Genomic DNA, 22,492 nt, shown 5'->3' with positions numbered 1-22,492 from the left:
GTCCCGCTGTTTTGTAACCGATGCGTCATCAAACTGCGAAACTCAATTTATCGTTTGGGGGGACAGTAAGCTCGCAAAACAAAGTCCATGCGGGTCCATCGATGCCGCCGAAGATAATCTCGATATCGTTGGGAAAATTCCTGCGGGAGACGCCGATATAACAACGGGACGCGGCGGAAAAAGAAGAAAAAAAAAAAAAAATTACGCGGATCCTCGACGACACGGGGGCTTTTGCGTTACGAGTGACGCGGCGCGACACTCGCCGCCGCCGTCTGTATAAATAACGGCGCGTTTACTAATTTAGATATCTGTCAGATAAAACCGTTCTCTATGCACGCGCGCGGCACATCCGTCACAAGCGTTCGTCGTTCGATCGCGTTTCGATACGGCTCGATTCGCGTTTCGATCGCATCTAATATTAAAGGATACGTAACGCGTGCGAAAAATATGAAAAACCGCGGCAAACGCCGCGAAGAGAAAACGTTTATTTGCGTGAAAACGTTGTGTGCGTTTTCCGGAGAGTCTTGTATATTTTATACACGTACACACAAAAGATGTGTATCGTATTCGGTGTGTATCATCTATTCCATTCGAAGAATTGAAGTCAGAAGCAATTACGAAGCAATATAAAAGCAAATTAGAGGGCAATGACTTTTTTCTATTTAATCTTTCACACAAACGTCGCAATCATTTATGCAGCAATTCGTCTCGTTGTACGCTAAAAAAGTCGTATCGTTTATAAGCACATTTTATACTACCTAACTTTTATGACATTCAAAACTTCGTTCGAGGTAACGTGAAATTGTCCACGTTCTTAATACAAATATCAATATATAAATCTTCTGTATTTTCACACACTCTGTCATACACGCGCAAACTAAAAGTAATTTGAGGTAATTATAAATTACAATTAGAGTCATAAAATATGTGTATTTCGACGTAAATGTTGTCGTCTTGTTGTTTAATATGCGCCGTTAATATCTCATCCGTTTCTAGCGTTGTTGTTGTCTGACGAATTTCCGTTGATGCCAGCAAGCGGTACATTTCGTACCGTCCGACAGCTCGTAAACGATCTGTCAAAAACGCGTTTACTCGCTGACGTAAGCGTCACGAATCCAATCGAGGAAGCTACTGAGGTAGGTGAAACCAACGTACGAGTGATAATCGCAGGTGCCACTCTTCGCCGGGCTCACGCTGACGATACCGCGTAGATACCAGATGTCGTTTTTCTCGAAGCACAAACCACCGCCGCTGTCTCCGTCGCAAGCGCTCGAGCCTGTTAACAAATTAATTGCCCCGGTGATGATTGTTATCGCGCACAATTGCAAACAAATTAACGAGAAGCGCGCGGCTTGTTTGTGTGTCTTTCTCTCTCTCTCTCTCTCATTGTTTATACGAGAATCACAATTGTATTGTCAAAGATAATTCATTGTCGGTGTCTTATCGCAATTCCGAGAGAATAAATTCTTAAATCGAGAAAGGCGAGTAAGTCGTGTAAAGTATTTTTTTGCACACGTAAAATCCTACCGTTCAGACGACCGGCGCAGAATTTGTCGGGCGTGAGGAATCCTCGGAAATTTACAGGCACCACGGCCAAACACTGACGGAACGGCACGAACGGCATGTCAATTTCCTGTAAGCTTCTGCTGAATTCGCCTTTGATGTTTTTACCCCAGCCGACCACCTGAAATCACGAAGTGGGCTCACGTGTCCGTTTTATTTTCCCTTCGCGTTTCAACTCTCTCTCCTCTCTCTGTGTATCGAGAAACGAGCCGTGTACCCCTCCCGCCAAAATTAGATGGTGCTTTTCGAGCGGATATAAATTTGCTCCTGCGCGCGCGTGTAAGCAATACACGTATACTTGTTGTGACAATTAGCACGAACACGATACGCAGCAATGTTTCGAATATTCGCCGTCCAAGTTTTCGTTTCGGAATCACGTCGTTAATATAGTTTAACAGCTATTAGTTTCTCCAACTGTACTTTCGACTCGGCTGTACAAAGCGCTCTCTCTCTCTCTCGCAATTAAGTAAACTGCGCCAAGGCGGCCAATTAGTTCGAATTTTCACGATTGATACTCTCTTGGCGTTACCTTGCCGGTGCGTCCCTCCTGCAGCTGCTCCCTCTCGTACGTGTTGTCCCAGTCAATGCAAACTGGTCTTACTAAAGCGGTTAACTCGAAGGGCGTCTTTAGTTTCAACAGAGCTATATCGTTAGCAAAATTGCCCCTCGCTCCCATGTATCTTTCGGCCACCTTGATACTTGCCACAAATGATTTCTGTGCGTAATTCTCTTCGGTTTCCCAATCGCGATAATGTTTGCCACCGGCTACCGCGTATTGCGACTCGTTGTGAAGCTTATTGACAGTCTCGTCGTAAAAGCAGTGAGCCGCTGCGCACACGAAGCAGAGAGAAGATTAATGAATTTTGTATAATAACGAATATGATATAGAATATGATATAATCTGTATAGAGATATGTATATATGTGATATATATATATATATATAACGCGCTGGAGTATTTACCCGATACGACGAGAGTGCTGCTAATGAGACTGCCGCCGCATATCTGCTCGTACTCGCTCGTGCGTTTCTTCCTGTAAATACCAACGTGCCACGGGAATACCCCAACTTTGGCTTCGAATCCGTTCACGATTAAAGTGTTACCGCGCGCTATCGACGTTCCGCATTCTAATCAATCAGAAAATGTCGTTAATGTCTTGTGCGATACGTCAGAGCTGTATATTGTTATATAAGTCGCGGACTTAAGTCACAAACAGAAAACTCGTATAAAAATATGTAATTGTTCGTAGCCGGTAATTATCGTAATAAAAAAAAAAAAAAAAAAAAAAAAAAAAGAAAAAAAAAAGAAAAAACTAAACAAAGAGAAACATGTCGTCACATAGTGTAATCGACACGCGTGTTTGTGTCAAGCATTAGTGAGAAATGTTTATTTTGTCGCGAATGTTTAACTTCCTTTCCGTTGTTTCGTTTCTGTATCGGCGATATGAGCAAATACCTGGCAGACAACGAAAAACGCGACGGTCCCAGAGACCGTCCTCGAGACAGGTGATCTCACGGTAAGCCGGATCGTTCGTTACCGGTAATTTATAAGATGATTTACAAGCGAGCGTAGCCCGTGTGCCCGGCATTATACGCTCGCTACACGACACCGTTTCTCCCTTGTAGCTGCAGACAATGTCAACGCTGGTGCTGTTTAACGGTGGGCAGACCTCTAACGGTGAGAATAGACATCGGAGAAGATAAATTATTAAGGTATGTCATACAATATTAACGAGAGAACATTGTTTTGCATTTTTCTCTCGAAGAGTTAGTTTTAATAATTGAACGCCTACGTTATTTCGCGTTTCGAGGATTGTATCATTAAACGTATTTTCCGGAATTTTTCTGAAGAAAAAAAAAACATAAATGTTTTTATAATTGACTTACTCAGACACTTGGGCGGTTCTAACCATTTGTTATCGACGCAAACTGAAATGGTGTTTCCTTCCAATATGTAGTTGCTATTACAGGTGTAATTGAGTATGCTGCTTATGGGAACAGTGTCACCGGGACGCGTGTCACAATTGTCGTCGCAACCACCCAATTTGTAACGTCCGCCTTGCGGTGGTTCAGGTAAAACGCAGCCATTCTTCTGCTGATTGTTGCTCGATTCTTGCCTGGTCGACTCCTGATTTCTGTTACTATAATTTCGCGAAGTTAGTTGTAAAATATAATGCGTTTGAATATATTAGATTTATCAAGAAATAAATAATGTAAAGAAAAGCTAATGAGAAGAGAATTCTTTTATTTTTTTCCCTCATAGGAGAAAACGAAGTTCAAATAAAATTCGCGTGTGTTTCATTCATGCGTCATGTGTACACGTGTGTGAGTCAAGAATATACGCGATAATCAATTTACTATTTGCTTACCTGACACAAACGTGTTCGTCGCTGCCGTCACGACAATCAATTTTATTATCGCATCTGGCGCTTTGAGGCAGACACTCGTCGCTTTCGCAACGAAACTCGTTTTTTCTGATTAAAGATAATTAAAATGTTTTTCATCAGGCATTTGTGACGCATCAAAAAATTCATGAGTATTTGTCCATCATTTATCGTATTAACATAAATTTGAATCTTTTTAATCACGCACGAGGCGATCGATCATACCTGCACTGTAGATTTTGCGGATAGCTATTCGACTCGGATTGGCGACGATTGGAACTTTGAGATCTTTCTCTATTATCTGAATCTGAATCCTGAAGATTTTTTTTATTATCATAATCAAAGTTTTGAGATCTTCCTTTATTTTCAGAATCGGAAAGTTTTTCTCTATTATCAGGATCTGAAGCCTGAGGTCTTCTTCTAATATCCGACTCAGGGCCTTGGGATCTTCCCTTATTATTAGGATCTGGACCTGGAGATCTTCCTTTATTATTAGAATTTGGACCTGGAAGTCTTTCTTTATTATTAGGATCTGGACCTGGAGATCTTCCTTTATTATTAGAATCTGGACCTGGAAGTCTTTCTTTATTATTAGGATTTTGACCTGGAGGTCTTCTTCTATTATTATTAGGATCTGGACCTGAAGGTCTTGTTCTATTATTAGGATCTGGACCTGGAGGTCTTCCTTTATTATTAGGATCTGGACCGTGAGGTCTTTCTTTATTATCAAAATCAGGATCTTCAGGTCTTCTTTTATCAAAATCAAAGTCTTGAGGTCTTCTTTTATTATCCAAATCGGGATCTTGAAGTCTTCCTTTATTATCAGGATCTGGATCCTGAGGTCTTCTTCTGTTATCAAAATCAGGACCTGGAGGTCTTCCTCTGTTATCAAAATTAGGATCTTGAGGTCTTTTATTATCAAAATCAGGATCTGGAGGTCTTTCTCTTTCTTTAGGATGTGGGCGATAAATAGGTTCTCTGTCGTATGGATCTGGAAATGTCGGAACATCGCCATTATCAGATGAAATTTCAAAACAAAGGTCCAATCCTTTAGTTACTTGAAATTTCGACAGCAAAATTTTCACCTTCATACGGCCTGTCGATGTCTACTTTGTTCAAACCCGGAGGATTATGGTGTAATCCTGGAGGATCATTGCCTACTAATCCTGGAGGACCACGACCACCTGGAGGTCCTCTGCCATTACCTTTCCATTTATTTTGACCCGGTGGTCCGGAAAAACCATTGTTCTCCCGTTTGGAATGGCCTGGTGGACCATTCGCGACTGCCGGATATTGATTATTACCGTACATAAACCAGCCATAGTTATCCTGTATCGATGCTAAAAATGCACAATTTTTATGGATACTCTCTTCTATAAATTCTCAAAAAAATTGTTTTTTTTTTACATATAAAATAACTTTTTTTGAATTCTGCGTTGGAGTTTTTTCGATTTTTACACAAAAACGCACATTAATTTGAAACGGAAGTCGTAAATTGTGTTATATATGTCATAAAAGTAGAAGTTGTTTGAAGATTAGCATACATCAGAATGCGCATATAAAATTATAAACAGGATGTTCGTGTGAAGCAGGTTTGTCGCGGCAAATGGAAAATTCTGATTAACAATCTGACTAAAGTATATATACGAGAAACAGAGAAGAAGTACAAGAAAAGAACGACTTTTACGATCAAATTGATTCAAGGCCAAATTTGTGATACGCAAATGATATATATGTGCGTATGCGATACAATAATTGACTGATACGATAATTCTTAGGCGCAAAATCGTTTAATCTCGTGCGGAAATTCATAGTCATCAGTTTATAAATGATTAATAAATATTCATGATGAATAAATCGCAACGATAAACAGAAATTATTAAAATTATCTTCTTTGACTTATTTCTTATTTCGACTTTGCAAAATTTCTATTTCTCAGAACACTAACGTAAATGAATTTCTGGAGCAAATTTCTTTATCCAAATTTTTTCATATAAATTACGTGTATATGTATATACATAATATTTTTTAAACACTCAACTGCGGATAAATAAAAATACGGACGAATAAACAAATGCAAATAACCGATGTTGATATTGAAATATTCGTAATTAATATTCCAATTATTTCGGCGCACACACCACTTGGACATAGTACTCGCACACTGAATCATATTCACTGTTCGACGATTTATCCGATTATTTAAGAATGCGGAGGAGCAAGCGTATCGGCAGCGAGATCGTGACTTTTAATTTTTGCAATTAAATCGTATCGCCGCGCGAAGTCGCAAAAACTTCCGCGCGGCCGTTTCTTTCGCATGAAACTAGGCGACCACGTTAGGGAACAACAACGGAGTGTGTGTAGATCGTTATGTAAGTTACTCACGCGACGGCAGTAAAGCCAGCAACGACAGAGCTAACGTGAGTGCAACGCGTGTGTTCATAATTGCAGAAGCACCGCCGACATGGTGATCGTCGCTCATAGTCAACGAGGAACTGACCGCGAGTCCCAAGTCGGGCCCCGACACAGTGAGACACTCGGAAGCCCCACGATAACTCAGAGAGATTATTTTGCCAACGGCGTGTGTCGAGACTGGCACTGTGACGGCGAAAGGAGTTGACGATATCAGATCGACGACAGATCAGATTGATAGTCACAACTTCGTGGAAACTTCGTGATTTGATGTCGAAAAAACACAAACACTACAGCCACGGAATAATCTCATCCGTGAGATATAAACACATATATATATATATATATATATACTGTCCATCTGAACATTCTGTGTCGTTGATTGATAATATGATGAACGAGGCTTTCTTTTTTTTTTTTTTTTTTTTTTTTTTTTTTAAATTTTCCCGGGGGTTTTTGAAGGGGGTTTTTTTTTTTTTTTTTTTTTTTTTTTATATTTTTAATCATTCTCCGGACGATTGATGAGACGTAGTTTTTCGTGTTTATCTACTTTGCTCGTTTTATCCGGATGTTTTTCTCCGAGATCCAACACTGTGTGCCGTCCGTGTGGAAAGTCCGTCTATATATACGACTTGGTCTAACTCGCGTTTTTACTCCACGTCGCCGTGCAGTTCATCATAAAAGAGCACGTGTTTGTTACCACCGAAAGTTAGCGATTTCTCGCATATCGCATTACCCGCGATAAGAGGAGAGCGAGAGTCGATAAATTCAAGCAACTCGGCGGAAGCAATAATCACGGAAAATGAACGTTTTACTCCAGCAACATGGAGCTAAACACATATATAAAGTCCCGGAAGGATTGCGCGAACTCTGTGCCGACATCGCACGCGAGGTTCGCTCTCTATGAAATTTGTTATTTGACTTTCCTTTTATCGCCGTCACGTCAAAGGACGATTAAATTATTATCTGATCCGTAAAGGTTCTGCGCTCGCAACCGAGGAACATTTATTGCTTCGTCGCTGATTACGTGGAAGCGCTCCTGATCACGCGTGAAAATGCAAAAGGTTCGTATCGCGCGCGCGCGTGTGTGTGTGTAGTTTAATAATAATTTTGCAATATACCGACAATATTTTCCGATGCGCGATATTGCCCAATTACAAACACACACAAAGATGCTAATTAGAACGTTAAGCCAATTAATTAGCAGATTATTTACACGAGTTTATACAATATCAATTTTTATCTCACAAATCGTTATGTAAATTCGAAGGATACGGAAAATGACCGCGGTATATATAAATCATTCGCCCCGTAAAGGTACACACGCGGCGTGTGTATAACAATCGGTTATAATCGCGCGGAGTCACATGTGTTCTGTAATCGTGTAATTGCGCTTCTGTGTAGTCGCGGTGAAAATCGTAAACAACATTTTACTGGGAAGCGAGGCCATCGTGGGCATACTTCACCGCAGCGGCTTGAGTTTGGAACAGATCGCCCGCGCTGCGCCCAGGATCCAGGTATATATATACAGAAATTTACCACGTCGCGTGCCGGAGAGATAGGGATCCGGTTAAATAATATTTCAGAGTCGCATACTTTTCCCGTTCCCTTTTTTGTTCAGAAGGCATTCCGCGCGTACTTGGACGCGGTAGACATGCGAGCGGCCCAGGTGTGCGACGGTAATTACACGGTGAATTATGTAGAAAAACAATTTCGCGGCGGGTAGACCTCGCATTGTTATAAAGCGCGGTGAAACAAAGTGCGCAGAGAGAGAGAAAGAGTGTGTGTGAGAGAAAGAGAGAGAGAGAGAAAGAAAGAGAGAAATTCCTCCCTTTCGACCGCAGACGCAACGTGCGATGAGAACTGCAGAGTATCCCTGCGAAGTATTCTGAGTGCGACGGGAGTCCCGTTTGAACAGGCGGAGAAGGCCGCCACAATAATACAAGTACGCGCACATCGATACATACATATATACACGCGCGCGGGACTAATGGGACCCTCTAATTGCAATCTCTTTAATTTACGTCTGCTGTCATCAATCAAGGCTGCCTTCCGCGGACATTACGACAGAATGTTGCTAAACGAGTCCCTGGGCATGGTTCAGTGGCAGCGAGCGGCTACGAGAACGCTCGAGATCCTGAGGAAGGCCGGTGCGTCGCAGGCGGAGGCGTCGAGAGCCGCCATATTGATACAGGCTACTTATCGCGGTTACTACACGAGGAGAAATCTGAAGATGAAAATGGGTAAAGACACTTTGCTCTCTTTGGACCGCGATCGTATCTCCGCACGGTCGAGCCTGCGTTTGAGTTTCGCAACCGATTCGCAGCGGCCGCACAAAAAGAGAAAGAAAGCGAAGCGGAAACGATCGAGGAACCACCCGAAGAAACGATTCAAGCGATGGCCTGGCTGGACTCGATGTACGAGGAGTCCGGACTGACGCCGGAGAGAGCTAACGAAGCCGCTTCTGTTATACAAGTATTACACAACTAACGAATTAAAAAACACATTAATTAGAGTAACAATTAATGTAAATTGTTAAAAAAAAAAAAAAAAAATTCTACGTAGAAAGCGTACAAAAGATATCGTCGGAGGAAGAGCGATGTACCGCGCGAGGAATCGAAGAATTCGATGGTGGCGGAAGCCATTGTCAAAAACTTGCATCAGAAAGTCTTCGACGAAGTTCTAAGTCGTGCGGACATTCCCACGGAATTCGGCACTCGAGAGGAACTCGTGAAAACCAGCGAAGAGCTTCAACGCGTTTTCAATGACATGGTGACGCGCGCTCGTTTGGAGGGACAAGGTGGCGATTGTTTTTATTTTGTTTGCGCGACAATTCGATATTGTTTTAAGAACAATATCGAGATTGTTACTTAAATGTATGTGTGACATAAATATATAGTTTTGAATAAATTCCATTATTATTCGTTTGGACCATGTGCGCGCGATACGACGAAGATGAGGAATCCGATGAGGAGGAATCGCCGAAAAATTCAGTAAACGGTGGTATATATTCGAGCGGCATAGGGAGGGATCTGGAAGAGGGTCGTGAGATCGAAGTAGAACCGGAACGTGACGAAGGTACGGACGCGTACGTGCGGGACTGACGTCGGAGAAGAGGACCAAACTTTTCCGAAGGAAGAGGGAGGGAGAGATATCCGCGGCAGAGAGGAATCCTTTTTCTGAATCCGGCAGCGGATGAGCCAATTAACATGGAAACCACGAGACGGGGGAAGAGAAACGAGACAGGCACAAAGTGCGCGAGCGAACAAAAAGCTGCCTCCGGAGGGTCCCCCAAATGCCCGCGGAGAGACACCCCCCCGTGGCTTTTAATGCACACGCTTGCGTTCGATAATTCCGTTAACGTGCCGCGCTTTCCGTACAGCGAGCATTAAAATTCGTTCCCGGACGGAAAATTCGCCCCGGCACGCACCGCGCAAGCAAAACGAGTTAAACTGTCGTGCCCCCTTGTGTGTAACGTTAATTTAATTCGAGCGATACGAGTTAAGCCGTTTCGTCCAAATTTGATTTGCATAATTTTTATTCTCGACGTTTAGAGCTTTAATATGCCGCATTACTTCCGCATAGCTATGTAGCAAAGCAAGCACCTTTTGCGAACAGAAAAAAAATTTCTTTAGTGCACGAACGGAAAAAAACTTGAGGAAACCGATGCCGCGCACAGCAATTTTTTCGTGCGCACCACACTCTATGTTTCTCGCCGCAATATAAAGACAAACAAAAAGAAAAAAAAGAAGTAATTGAAACACAGAAAATATCGGAAAAAATTTTTAATACACATTTAATTCCAATATGCGTTGAGCGCTAAAACGTGCTGGCGCGCGACCCCGATGTTTTAACACGCTTAAAAATAACCAGAAAATCGAAAAACCAAATGTAAAAAGGTTCACGGTGAAACGTGTTTGTGCGAAAACGAAATTGAATCACAGAACGCGTCTACAGGGCGCTCGATTTAAGCAGCAACGGGTAGCGGCCGGCTCGCTCAAAGGGAACTTCAATCGGTCGCATTCGCCCTCGGGCAGTGTCGCGTGTCGGCCACATCCACGACTACAGACCCACGCGATTCCGCAGTTCTCGCAGCGCGCGCGCGGACAAACATGTTTCGTGCCCGGTCCCTCAAGCGGAACCGCGTTCACGCTCTCGAGCGGCGACTCCGGCTGATCGATGATTTCCGAAGTTAGCGATTTGTTACACTCCGTCCTGTCGTCTAAGCGAGTCTTCTCCCCGCACCTTCTGCCGCCGCGGCACCTCCTGCCGGCTTTGTATTTTTCAGCGAGAATGCACATGGAATCCTTGTGATTGATAACAGCCAGGCCGCCGTCGTCCTCGTCCTCGTCGCCGTCCGCCTTCTCGTTGACGCGCTCCTCGTCGTTTCGCTCACGGGAAGACATTATTCCGGAACAGTCGTTCGAGCAGCGCTGCCGCGCGACGCACAATCGACGCACATTCCCGCCGCGCGTCTGATCGCGCCAAGCTTTCCCGTGCGTCTCGCATCTGCAATTTGAACGACGCGAGGAGAGTAAATTACAAACAGAGATTGCCGCGTCTCCATCTTCTCGCGGTAACGTGTATCTTTCTTTAGCGCGACTTTTTTTTTTTTTTTTTCTAGAAAATAGCATCGTTCCATCAAAAATACAAAATGACGTACGCGCGACGTATGTTTACGTTATCGTGTGAGACTCGAAACTCGAAATTGCTTGTTAACCGTTTCGGGTCGCTGCGCTGCTGGCAACAGCAATGCCAATGAAAACAATTGCAGTGACAGTCCCGATGGTGATGGCATCTGCCGCAGCAAGACGATCTCGACAGATCCGGAGCGAACTCTTCGCGCGGACGATGACTCTCCCACCGCCAGAACGAATCTGCGACTTCCCGACGACGGGACGTCGAACTGTACAAGTTCCACGTGTTCGTCTCGATGCACGGGCCGTGACCCCGAGCGTCGCCGGTGACGACGCTCTCCGCCGCGTTGCTGCCGCCAAGATCGATGGACGTTTCGTGACAACTCGCCGAAGACTTCTCGCCCCCTCGTCTGTCCCCGGACGAGTCGCCGCGTGCGACCTTGTCGTTTCTCTCGCGGGACGTGGAGTCGTACAGGAGATTTACGGGATCCAAGTTCGAGCACGCTCTTGACAGGCAGCGCGCTTTACGATGATGGTGGAACGTAGAACGCGCGGATTGTGGAATCCACTCCGTCGTTTTAGTAGCCTCGTCATCTGTCGTTCTTGACGTCGCGTCGCACCTGCGCTCCCGAACAGGGGCAACTTTATGGAGAAAAGTTTTAATCGCGGTTTCATTCTTTTCTTTTCGCTAGATACACTCGATCTATTTTTTTTTTTTTTTTTTTGTAATATTTGTTTGTAAACTGTACTCTTTCAAAAAATATATATATTATATTATATTATAATTTATATACAGCGTATATATATATATACGCTGTGTATATAAATTTTATCCAAGCGAGGGACACACGTAATGAAAAGTTACAAAGCACTGGTGATTTTTCTTTGAATGAAAAGGAAGCGGGAGGAGGAGATAATGACAGTGTTAAGAAAAAAGCCATAAATGAATAAACACATCGCGAAATATAAAGATCGCACCTGTTCCGCTCGGCCAATTTTACAAATTCATTTTTACGATCGTTATCCGAGACTGCGAATTCCCGGCTCGGCACGGTATCGATTGCATCTCCGCCGCTGCACTCGTCCCGTAGCTCCGAAATGTTCTCGCCGCCGTTCTTCGACCGACTGCAACCGCTGCAGCTGATCGAGTTCTCTTTGCAGTACGAGTAATCGTAATCGTGATTCCGCACGCTCGTCGGACAGACATGATCGGATCTCGAGTTGCACGCACGCCTCGCCAGCGAGGAGCTCGATTTCACTTGATTGATAGACCCTTCGCGGCTCGATGCGGTTTCCGTCTTCTACGAAGACGCGCTCGTTTATAGAAGCGATTTATAATAAATTGCTTTCGATGGGAATCGACACGAACGTCATAATGCGAAACAGAAAGAGAACGTAGCCAGAGTGTATAACATATAATACTCCAAATAGAGAAGTAATTAGAAGCATCTCTCTTCGGTTACCCTTGTGCTTCCGGATGCACGTTCTACCGTAGTTTCGAGGCCGAAGTCCTTCGGAAATTTACGTCGGGCACGTCGAAAAGCTATCGCCGCTGCGACAAGCTGATGAGACGACGACGGACAAAGCGACATTGCTGAAAAGCGATTATGGTCGCTGCGCGCATCCCTGTGATGTGGTAGCCCGGTTCAGGAGGTGACTCCTGATTACGATGGATTCCGGAAATTCGGATAGTCGAGACGCGGCTCTTGTCGTCTTGTTGTTCGAACGAAGCACGGAATATTCACCGCGAGAAGAGAAAGGTTACCGATCGATATCGCAATCGACGCGTGTAATTTGTCAATTCACACGCACGGATATTATTCCGTTCGCGTTATGTTCATCTCTCTTACACGACGACATTTAACGATAATTATTAAACTCGTACAATGTTTCGATTTGAAGCGCGTGGTTGAATTAACATCGTTCCTTCGTGAATAAATCAAGCTTCTCGAAACATACGGCAGAGAATTCGCTTTTTATCTTCTGAGAAAAAAGTTTTTGCCGCCGCGACCGTTTTCCAACGCGTTTCGCTTCCCGGCACAAATTAAACTTCTTTCGAAGTATCTGTGGTGTATCGACAACGCACTCGCAAAAATTCTACGAGGGCTGCGAGTTTTCTGACGTGTAATGGGTAGCAGACCGTCAGATTCGGATAACGAGCGAGTACCGCAGGCCGCCGGCGGCTTTATCGAATTTGTATCGAGCGAAATTTCGCCCTTGTCCCTCCCTCCTCCCGGAACACGAACGCCTTGGTCGGGATTTTGATCGGCGCTTGCTGTTGCTGCTGCTGCATCTACCCTCCCTCCCGCCAACCCGGCGGCGTTTAACGGGGCTAATTGCGACGATTGCTCGCTGGAAATGGAAACGGTGCGGTTTTACCGCTGTTTGCCAGTTCGCGTCGACGCGGAAAATGGCCAGTCCGTTTTGCGCGCGCGATGAATAGCGCACAGAGAGAGCTCGTCGATATAAACCTCTATACTTAATTGGCAATAACGATTTATTATTGTGTGGCTTTTGCATAAAAAATTGCATACACCGGTATATATGTGTGTTGCGTATCTACCTACATGTATAAATAAATGAAGAATACACATAATAATGGAATATGCTTGATATACATATATATTAGATATACATATATATATAATATATATATGCGTGATATACATAATAATATATATTATATATATTGTAATATACATACAGCATTTACGTGTATATTTAATATATATATAAACATATTACACGTATATAAATAAGAAATTCGATACATTTGAACGAGTACTTGTGTCGTATGTGTAAATACAAAACAAGTGATGTGCAATTTTATCATTTGCGGATCATAATTGAAATAAACTCGCTTGTACATCTTCTCAGACATGATTAATGATAAAATTGTTCGATCAAAGTAATAATGTCATACTTTCCGCTAGATCTATGTACTATACACACTTGTCACGCTTCTCGCATCGAGATACGAAACGCGCAATTAATAAGTAACTATCTCGCCAACATGGCGTTATTATCATTCTGCGTATTTTTCTTCTTCACAGAGGCATATGATATACGAATCGTACAATATAAATAATCGTTAACATTTACATTTTTTTTTTTTTAATATTGTTCAATATGTATAACATTTCTCTTTGAAGGAGATCATTAAATTAGCTACAGTAATGCTCATATTGTACATTTCATATTATCAGATTATAATTAATAATTATCGCAAGAAACAATAATTGTTCAAACAACATGATGCTCTTAATGATAAACAGATCTGTAGTTTCGCTGTCACATCACGATAAGTCGCCCGTTAAAACAAATAATGTCGCATTTGGTACGTAACATCCATTGGTCACTGCCACAATACTGAAGTAAAAAAACGCCGCTCTGCGATGCGTGTGTTTATTTCAATTCATCCATGGCGGACAGGACGTCGGCGGCTGATATGTCTGAGATATTGGCACCTGGTAATGCTGCATCGCTTGAGATGGATGCTGCGGCCGGAGCTGTTGGTGATGCGGCGGAGGTGGCGGTGGTGGATTGCAGATAGATTGCATTAATGGATGCGCGTTGTAAGGTGGCGGTTTTGTCGTGTACGGCGGCATTTGATTGTATTCGGTGTTTAACGATTGTTCTAACACGGCGTTCTGAGTGGGAGAACGGTTACCGTCAGCGGGACCTAAAGACAGCACCACCACGTCCTTGAAGGTTTTTAAAAAGTCATATATCGTGCGCAAAAGAGAATTTTGTATGTAGTATATACATAGTGCAGTTTTTTTATGTTTTCAAGTATATATTTTTCACAGAAAAAAAATTAGTGGGTATATTAAATTTTTTAATCACACTCCAAAGTAGTTATAAGCGCCTACCTCTTGGCCTGATCTGAGGTGGAGGCATATTAATAGGCGGTAATCCCGGACAGGCTGCGGGATCTCCTTCCCTTGGAATTGGCGGTGGTCTACCCCAAGGAGCTCTAACATGATGATTTTGCCACGGTGCTTGCGGTGAAGGCGGAGGCGGAAGAGGTGGACCATTTCCGACATGGATATTTCCAGGTTCCGCCATTACATTCTGTTCATTTCCTATTTGCAAAATATATCAGATACTTAGAAACGGGCAACATTATTTTCTACGAAGTAGTAGTATCGCACCTCATCAACATGGCATACCTGAAGATAGTCCTGCCGGCTTTTGATCCAAGCCTCGTTTCTCACCTAAACGATTAAGACGTGCGTTATAAAGAGGAAAAATACAATACGTCCTTACTAATTATATCCAAAGTAAAATTATGCTTAAAAGTAGCAAATATTACGTGATGAAAAATATTATGAAAATATAGAAAAATAAACTTAAAACTCTTTAGCGAAACGTAATTAATGTTGATGATATTCCAATGTCTATTAAATGATATTGTTAATTACAAACGCAAAACATAAAAGCGACTGTTTTCTGAATTTGGATGCAAATCTAATTTATGTATGTAAAACAAGTTTCCCAGATCGTATCCACGTATTATAAGTAGATTGCTGCCGGATTTCACCTCCTGCTTGAGAGAGGACACTGTAGCAATGAAAAGAAACAGTCTTTTATAGAGTCTGTGGTCTCTTACATGACTAAATCGAAATGACACTTCACGCCTTTAACCATTGTCATATTGGCAAAGAGATTCGCTTATTACCGTCTGAAAGCAAGCAACGCAATTTTTTTCATTTCTATGGAGAGGGTACACGATTAGATATATACTTAGAAGAACTTCCATTAAAAATCTGAAGCCGTACAGATATTTGGCATCTGTAAAATAAGTTTATATTTGTTAAAAAAATGTGCTATTTATTTCACCTTTCTTCAGTATCTTCCATCTGTTCAAACTACTGCAACAATATATGACGACATCACTTTGATACTTGATGATGCTGTCAGAAAGACGATACACAATGATCGTATGTGGTATCGGTTCCCTTGGAAATATGTCACTCGTATTATACTATAACAAATTTTTATATCTACATATAAATAATAAACATATATTTTTTTCTCCTAAACGGAAGTCATCTGTATCCCTTTCCTGAGTACACAAACGGAGAGACGTCTATTTATCCTAAAGAAATATAAAATAGTATAAGACCAACATAAAACAGTAATAATATATTAAAAATATACGTATAACAGAATCCTAAATAACAGTAAGCGCAGGTAGCACTGGATAAACAAACATTGAACTGGGAAATCACAGATTATATATGTATTTGCATATCTGGAATTGCAGATTTATATTTAATAAAAAGACACTATAAAAAGAGAGACAAAAAGAGAGAGAGAGAGAAGCATTAAAATGAACATACTTTAGACGCCTTCGCAATTGTTTGCAACACGTGCAGTGCTTTATTTATTTATTTTTTTTTTTTTTTTGACTGATCTAAAAAAAATAATATATAATAATAAATAAATTTAACTCTTTTTTTCTATGTATCAAAAAGCATTCACTATATGCGGTGTGAAGTTGCAATAAATCTATATTATTTCCGGATGTTCGTCTCTGCAGATATCTTCAATAAATGCATACAAAAGCAAATTGCTAGGATGTAAATTAAAAAATCGAGAAAAATTTTGTTTTATATTACACTCTCGTGTTTACCACAAAGTATTATTTACATTAATAAAATAAGTATACTACAGTCTAAGAGTATTAAGAAAACAATGCTAGATACCTATCTGAAATTTTATTGTCTACGATATTAAGGTTTTGCATGTAATTTCCAAATTATATATTTTTATGTATATGTGTGATAAACAAATATAACTGCCAGCAACAAAGTTATATTCCAAAGGGAATCTAGTATCTGAATTAAGCGAGATTGAAACCTCGGTGTTGAAGAATACAACCTTTCTGCTGGCATATTTTTTGTTTGTAAACTTTTCAATATTTCCAAAAGATATCCAGCATTATTTTCGGATTAAATACTCTTAGTTACAGACCTGGATATGGAGGTGGCATTAGCATCTTGTTTCGATCTCCATGTGGCAGACCGGCAGATGTGGGTGGACCGTGTAAGACTTGCTGTTGACGATCACCTTCTCTGCTTAAACAATGCACAGGTGCAAAAAATATTAATCCCAAATTGTACAATTGTAAAAAATTTGTACGTTTCAAGCATTAAGACAAAAACCTGATGCACACCCTTGGATACTTCTGAAAATATGAAAAAAAATACCTGGTTTTACCAGATCACAGTTAATGTCGAGACTTAACGTTTACAAAACGTTTCTTAGAAACGCAATTGTAATGAGACAGAGAACATTACAACGTGCGTTCAAATTATCTGTGCAATTATTTATTGCTGCTGTTCCGCAAAGTAGCAACTATATTGTTGCATTCCATCTCTCTTTTGGTTTATCGCTTATACTAAGAGAACACATAATTAAATTGGTGATTCTGGCAAAAGCTGTATTTATATAAATGATTCTACTTTCGTAGAATCATACATTACAAGACATAAGGAAAATGCAAGTCGGTTATTATCCTTGCGCGGTTATTGCATTCGCAAAGATAATATAAAAATTTGTTTACACTTAAAAAAAAACCTATCTATACAATCATACAATTCGGAGATATGTTTTGTGAAAGAGCGAGATATATCCATGATTATAAAATTATTAAAATGCTTAAAACGAACACTATAAACGGACACTAAAAGAGACACCAAAATTGTGCATCAAATCAAATTGTTTTTTTTTTTTTTTTTTTTTTGTTTTAAATTAAATAAAATTTTACCGAGTATATATATGGATATATCTGGATCTTACGACCAATGATTCTTGCCAATAGTTTGTATTGGCTTCTATAAGATTTCAGAAATACTTATACCTGTGAATAAAAAATATACCTATTACAAAGAGATCTCATAAAATACTTGAATTTTTCTTTTCTGTACTTTCTTACTAACATTACAAAGCCTCATATTAGCAAAAGCAGGTTTCTGGAAGAAAACGGTGCAATAGTAGCTTACATTTTCTTCATGTTCCTACTACAATAATTCGTAGACTTGCGTTTGCTACAAGTGAAGCATAAGCAATTTCAAGCAATTGTTTCTTCGTCAATAAGTTTTTCTTCGTACCGATAAAGTTTTAAATCTCGATCAAATTTTAGCGTAGTTATTACAATATGTCCTATAATTCTGAAAATTTGTCTTTTAGTAGTACTTATTTATACAGACTGCTAGAGATCTTGGTAAACCTGCTTTATTCAAGCGCATGAGATCTTCCTGTTTGGTTTACCAAGGTGTGTAGCTACGTAAAATTATTGAAGTTACATTACCGGTATACTCCTTTGTATTACGCACAAGTAATATCTAACCGTTTGTGCGTTTATGTAAAAGGAGTGTATAATGTAACTTGATTAAAAAAAATTTAATCTTAATTTTAGATATATCTACATTATAGCGCTTTCCTATAAATAACAATAAATTTTATTCTCTGAGGGGCACTTACCCTGTGCCGTGACGCTGCGCAGGTAATGGAGCGCATTGATACGGTGGTGGCGGTGGCGGTAGCGGTGGTTCCTGTACATATTCATTCAAATAATATACATGTGAAACGATCGCACATGTGAACACTATATATATATATGTCACACATTTAAGATGATACGTTACCTGACCTCCGTCTACATCCGAAAACCTTCTTTTTACTCCATGTGATTTTTGTTGCTCCGGTGAATCGGGCTTTTGCTCAAATTGCTGATGCGGCGGTTGCATCGTGTAATGCACTTGCGTAGGTATATGACCGTTTTGATATTGTATGTGCTGGGGATGATATTGTATTTGTGCTTGAATTTGTGGCGGAGGTACGTTATGAAGAGGTATATTTTGAGGCGGCATTTGCATCTGTAAATAATTAAGAAAGTATTGTGTTATCATTTTTGTGTTGTATTCTACGAAGAATAAATTATAGCAATAAATGTCTAGTATCGTTATACCTGCAGTTGTCCTTGTGACTGCGGCATCTGCTGCGGCTGCTGAGCCTGATAAAGCCACGGAGCATTTTGTGGCGGTGGCGGTTGCGTTGGCGGCGGCACGCTCGTGAAATTCATGGAATTTGGCATCTGACCGATTGACGGTGGCGGAACTATTTGTGGAGGTGGCACCGGTTGTGGTAACGGGCCTTGCTCTACAGGGCCTTCTTGCTGATGTTGCATTTCCCCGCTCGGAGGAAGTGGTGGTTGATGATGTTGCGGCGATTGAGCATTCGGAACTAGGAAGGTTTGCGCGGATGGTGGTGGAGGTACTTGTAGATGGAATGGTGGCGCGTGACCTTCGAATTGTGGCGGCATTATGTGCTGAGCAACGGCCTGGGACTGTTCGTGATTTTGTTGCAACTGAGGCGGAACAATATGCTCGCCAGACTGCAAAACAAATTGCGTTTGCGACTGCGACACAGGTGCCTGCACTTGTTGATATTGTATCTGATAAGTTTGCGGCACAGGTGGGGGCGGTTGATTTGGCGGGAAGTTCGGCGGCGGAAAGTGAAGATGTACCAACGGCGGTGGTGGTTGCTGCGTTATATTGAGCGGCGCCGTGGGCGGAGGTTGTTGCAAATTAACATTAACAGTTTCGATAATTCCTTGGGATGGCGTGGCGGGTCGTTGCACATTCGGTTGCGTATAAACGTACGACACCGCCCCGCTTACCGGCACGTTCGTACTCGTTATGAAGCTCTGTTGCGCGGGACTCTGTGGCGGCGGTTGGCTCATGACGTACATTTGAGCCACAGGCTGTGGCGAGGATTGCGATCCCGGAATTCCCTGGATTTGCAACGGCTGGCCGGGATGTATCTGATATTGAACTTGACTTACCGTCGACGGAGGACCAATTAATTGTACTTGTCCAACTGACGGTGGTGGCATGAAAGTTTGTATTTCCTTCAAAAGAATATTTATTTATATACGTCGTCCATCTTTTTTAGATAATTTTACGTAACAGTTAAGTGCAATTCGAATTTACATACCTGAGCTTGAGGAGGTGGAACTAACGGTCCAGTGTGAGGTGGTATGTGTACTCCTGGAGGAGGAACTGTTACACCGGGTGCTGGTGTACCAGCCACCGTAGCTGTGAGAATAGTCGCGGGTAATGTCACAACATTACTTTGAGGATGTTGCATGATATCTGTTAAAAAATCTTATTTGAATGAAATATATATTATATGTTAGTAGTTAAAATAATAAATTTATTTTATTTACTATCTACCTTGAGGCTGTATTGTGACCACATTTGGCTGAGCTAAGGTACCAATGTTCATAGTTTGAAATTGAGCTGTAAATATAAAGAGAGAGGTAATGTATATACAATTTATAATTGCTTTACTTATGGAAAAAAGGTTTAAAAGGTGACAATTATTATATACTTTGTGGTAACTGTGATTGTTCTATAACTTGCTGAGGTTGTACAGGCGGTGGTTGTTGCTGAATATAAGTTTGTAATTCAGACTGTATTGTCTGTATTAAATTGATAGCCAGTTGTTTTGCGCTTTGCAACGCTTCCGGCTTTGGATGCCTAAATAAGATTACAAATTATATATTCTCTTTTGTTTGTATCACACTAATTGTAAATAATATAAAATATTCTTACTCTATATACAAGTGAAGTGGCTCTGGAGATTCTGCTCCTAAAATTGGGTCAATAAATTGAGACCCTCTACCTTTTAGAATTACATTTGCCCCCGTTTCGCTTCTAATGTACACTAAATTTGCTTCACCAGCACCTAATATTCGTCCACGTAAATCAAATCCCTGTGGCGCATTGTCAATACCGACACAAATCTTTTCCTATTAATTTATAAATACATCAGTCAATATCAACGATAAGCACATATAAACAAAATAAATATTAAAAAAGCATTATTTACCACTGTTGTAATACCGGAATGTAGACTCATAAGAGGCGGCGGGGCGTTTGTAAACCTGCTTGGTCTATTTAGGGAACTCTGATGTTCTGTTTTGATAATTTCCTTGATCCTCTGTATCGCCACTAGTGTGCAAATAGAATGTCTATTAGAAGTATATTTATCAAATAATGTCGAGAAAAACAGATAAATAACTACATACAATCAACATTATGTTTCGTGTGTCCCTGTATATAAAGATACAATGGCCTCTCATTTGGACAGCGTAATTTTTCTTGTTCTGTCATAAAACGTCCACGTGTTGATACAGTTGCTCCTATATAAATTGAAAATACAAAATATTATATACATAAACAAGTTGTTATATATATTATATCTATAAACAACTTACAAAATATAATACAACAAAAAGATGTACCTGAAAACGAGTTAATTTCATCTTGTATGTAGCCTTTGGTAAGTAATGTTCTAGCACTAGGTGGTGTTTCATTAATCTCAAATTCCCACGTATATGTTTCTCCATTTTTAAATGTTGTATTTGATGCAGTTATCTAATTGCAAAAGATACATATGCAGTTTAATATGAAAAGAGATAAATATGTACTGAAATCATTCATCAGCAATTGAACAGTATACCTTACTGTTGGAGTCAGAACCTCTTAATTTTCCCTTAGCCATAGAGATAAAATATGTATTACTGGAAACAATGCAGTAATTCTCATGATCCTAACATTGTCAGAAGCTGCAAGATAGAATCGAAAATAATATCAGGAAATGAGCCAGGAGAGCTGTAGCGACGATTACAGATGAAAAGAATCGCATTTGGTAACAACATACGTTACAAAGTTTCATCAAACGTCAAAGCTAATAAATCGTTAAAACGATAGGTTATGTTTCAATGAGAAGAACCAATTACAATCTTTTGTATACACAATATGTTTCTACTCACTTTTCAAGTGGTTATGTTACACCGCATGGACGGTCAACCATGTACTTTCTCACACATAAAGGTGGATTGAATATTATATTTACGAAACAACACAAAAAAGTCACTCCACTTCCTCAAACCGTTCTTGACATGACTTTGTGCCAACTAATCATGGATCACGGATGTTAAATTGTTCGACATTGCGACCAACTGCAAGTGTGCAACTCCTCTGTGCATAACAACGACATCTACCAAGGCAGATTCGTCGAGAAAGCAAATTCAAGCGGAGATAAATGCATTTTAATGCATTTTTAGTAAAACAAGAAAAAAGAAACACTGTAAATGCATTAAAAGATGGAAATAATATAAGGAGTTGTAAAGAATTTATTGTGAAATAAATTTTTATTTATTTATTTAACATTTTTTCTTAGATTTATAATTAATACATCACAAACAAAACTTTATGTATATTTGTTACTGTTTTAGGAAACACAGATTGACACATTCTTTTTTTATTTATATATATGTGTATATATATATATATATATATATGTATATTTCAAGTTCACTATATAGTTTATAAATGCTAGGATAACAGGGTGTTATCTCTCATTAGCTTTCTAGCACCACGTGTATATTGTTAACAAAACTTTAGATTCAAGTGTATT

General features: G+C 40.5%; 4 protein-coding genes across 9 annotated transcripts; 1 reads left to right on the top strand and 3 right to left on the bottom strand.

Annotated features, from left to right (window-relative positions):
* Positions 1 to 826: 826 nt before the first annotated feature.
* On the bottom strand, positions 827 to 6,681 carry LOC109860871 (modular serine protease-like). Its single transcript, XM_020440267.1, has 10 exons — positions 6,333 to 6,681; positions 5,033 to 5,287; positions 4,173 to 4,938; positions 3,933 to 4,037; positions 3,451 to 3,704; positions 3,020 to 3,235; positions 2,527 to 2,691; positions 2,093 to 2,391; positions 1,528 to 1,684; positions 827 to 1,276 (listed from the first exon to the last, which is right to left on the bottom strand). Exons 1-10 carry the CDS (start codon positions 6,427 to 6,429, stop codon positions 1,089 to 1,091), a joined length of 2,502 nt encoding a protein of 833 aa, XP_020295856.1. The 5' UTR covers positions 6,430 to 6,681; the 3' UTR covers positions 827 to 1,088.
* Positions 6,682 to 6,848: 167 nt separating this feature from the next.
* LOC109860625 lies at positions 6,849 to 11,254 on the top strand. 2 transcript variants are annotated; one of them, XM_020439863.1, is made up of 5 exons: positions 6,849 to 7,423; positions 7,764 to 8,602; positions 8,686 to 8,834; positions 8,925 to 9,159; positions 9,315 to 11,254. In XM_020439863.1, exons 2-5 carry the CDS (start codon positions 8,350 to 8,352, stop codon positions 9,461 to 9,463), a joined length of 786 nt encoding a protein of 261 aa, XP_020295452.1. In that variant the 5' UTR covers positions 6,849 to 7,423; positions 7,764 to 8,349; the 3' UTR covers positions 9,464 to 11,254. The 2 variants fall into 2 exon arrangements, with proteins under 2 accessions (XP_020295452.1, XP_020295449.1); XM_020439860.1 differs by having other exon boundaries at positions 6,849 to 7,876; positions 7,981 to 8,602.
* A 123-nt stretch (positions 11,255 to 11,377) lies between these two features.
* LOC109860724 lies at positions 11,378 to 13,601 on the bottom strand. Its single transcript, XM_020440004.1, has 3 exons — positions 12,460 to 13,601; positions 11,975 to 12,297; positions 11,378 to 11,638 (listed from the first exon to the last, which is right to left on the bottom strand). The coding sequence occupies exons 1-3, from the start codon at positions 12,586 to 12,588 to the stop codon at positions 11,587 to 11,589; spliced, it is 504 nt and encodes a 167-aa protein (XP_020295593.1). The 5' UTR covers positions 12,589 to 13,601; the 3' UTR covers positions 11,378 to 11,586.
* A 94-nt stretch (positions 13,602 to 13,695) lies between these two features.
* LOC109860732 (basic proline-rich protein-like) lies at positions 13,696 to 22,038 on the bottom strand. Of its 5 annotated transcripts, none has more exons than XM_020440016.1 (16): positions 21,846 to 22,038; positions 21,533 to 21,638; positions 21,315 to 21,447; positions 21,099 to 21,212; positions 20,900 to 21,021; positions 20,623 to 20,819; positions 20,399 to 20,547; positions 20,242 to 20,307; positions 20,003 to 20,160; positions 18,975 to 19,916; positions 18,652 to 18,882; positions 18,488 to 18,558; positions 16,976 to 17,079; positions 15,169 to 15,213; positions 14,869 to 15,081; positions 13,696 to 14,678 (listed from the first exon to the last, which is right to left on the bottom strand). In XM_020440016.1, exons 2-16 carry the CDS (start codon positions 21,572 to 21,574, stop codon positions 14,407 to 14,409), a joined length of 2,859 nt encoding a protein of 952 aa, XP_020295605.1. In that variant the 5' UTR covers positions 21,575 to 21,638; positions 21,846 to 22,038; the 3' UTR covers positions 13,696 to 14,406. The 5 variants fall into 5 exon arrangements, 3 of the variants coding, with proteins under 3 accessions (XP_020295605.1, XP_020295612.1, XP_020295614.1); XM_020440023.1 differs by having other exon boundaries at positions 16,976 to 17,076; XM_020440025.1 differs by having other exon boundaries at positions 14,585 to 14,700.
* Between the last annotated feature and the right edge of the window lie 454 nt (positions 22,039 to 22,492).

The sequence above is a fragment of the Pseudomyrmex gracilis genome, unplaced genomic scaffold, assembly GCF_002006095.1.
Source record: "Pseudomyrmex gracilis isolate BER0280 unplaced genomic scaffold, ASM200609v1 scaffold_8, whole genome shotgun sequence".
Classification (NCBI taxonomy): domain Eukaryota; kingdom Metazoa; phylum Arthropoda; class Insecta; order Hymenoptera; family Formicidae; genus Pseudomyrmex; species Pseudomyrmex gracilis.
This window is presented reverse-complemented; position numbering and strand designations above follow the sequence as displayed.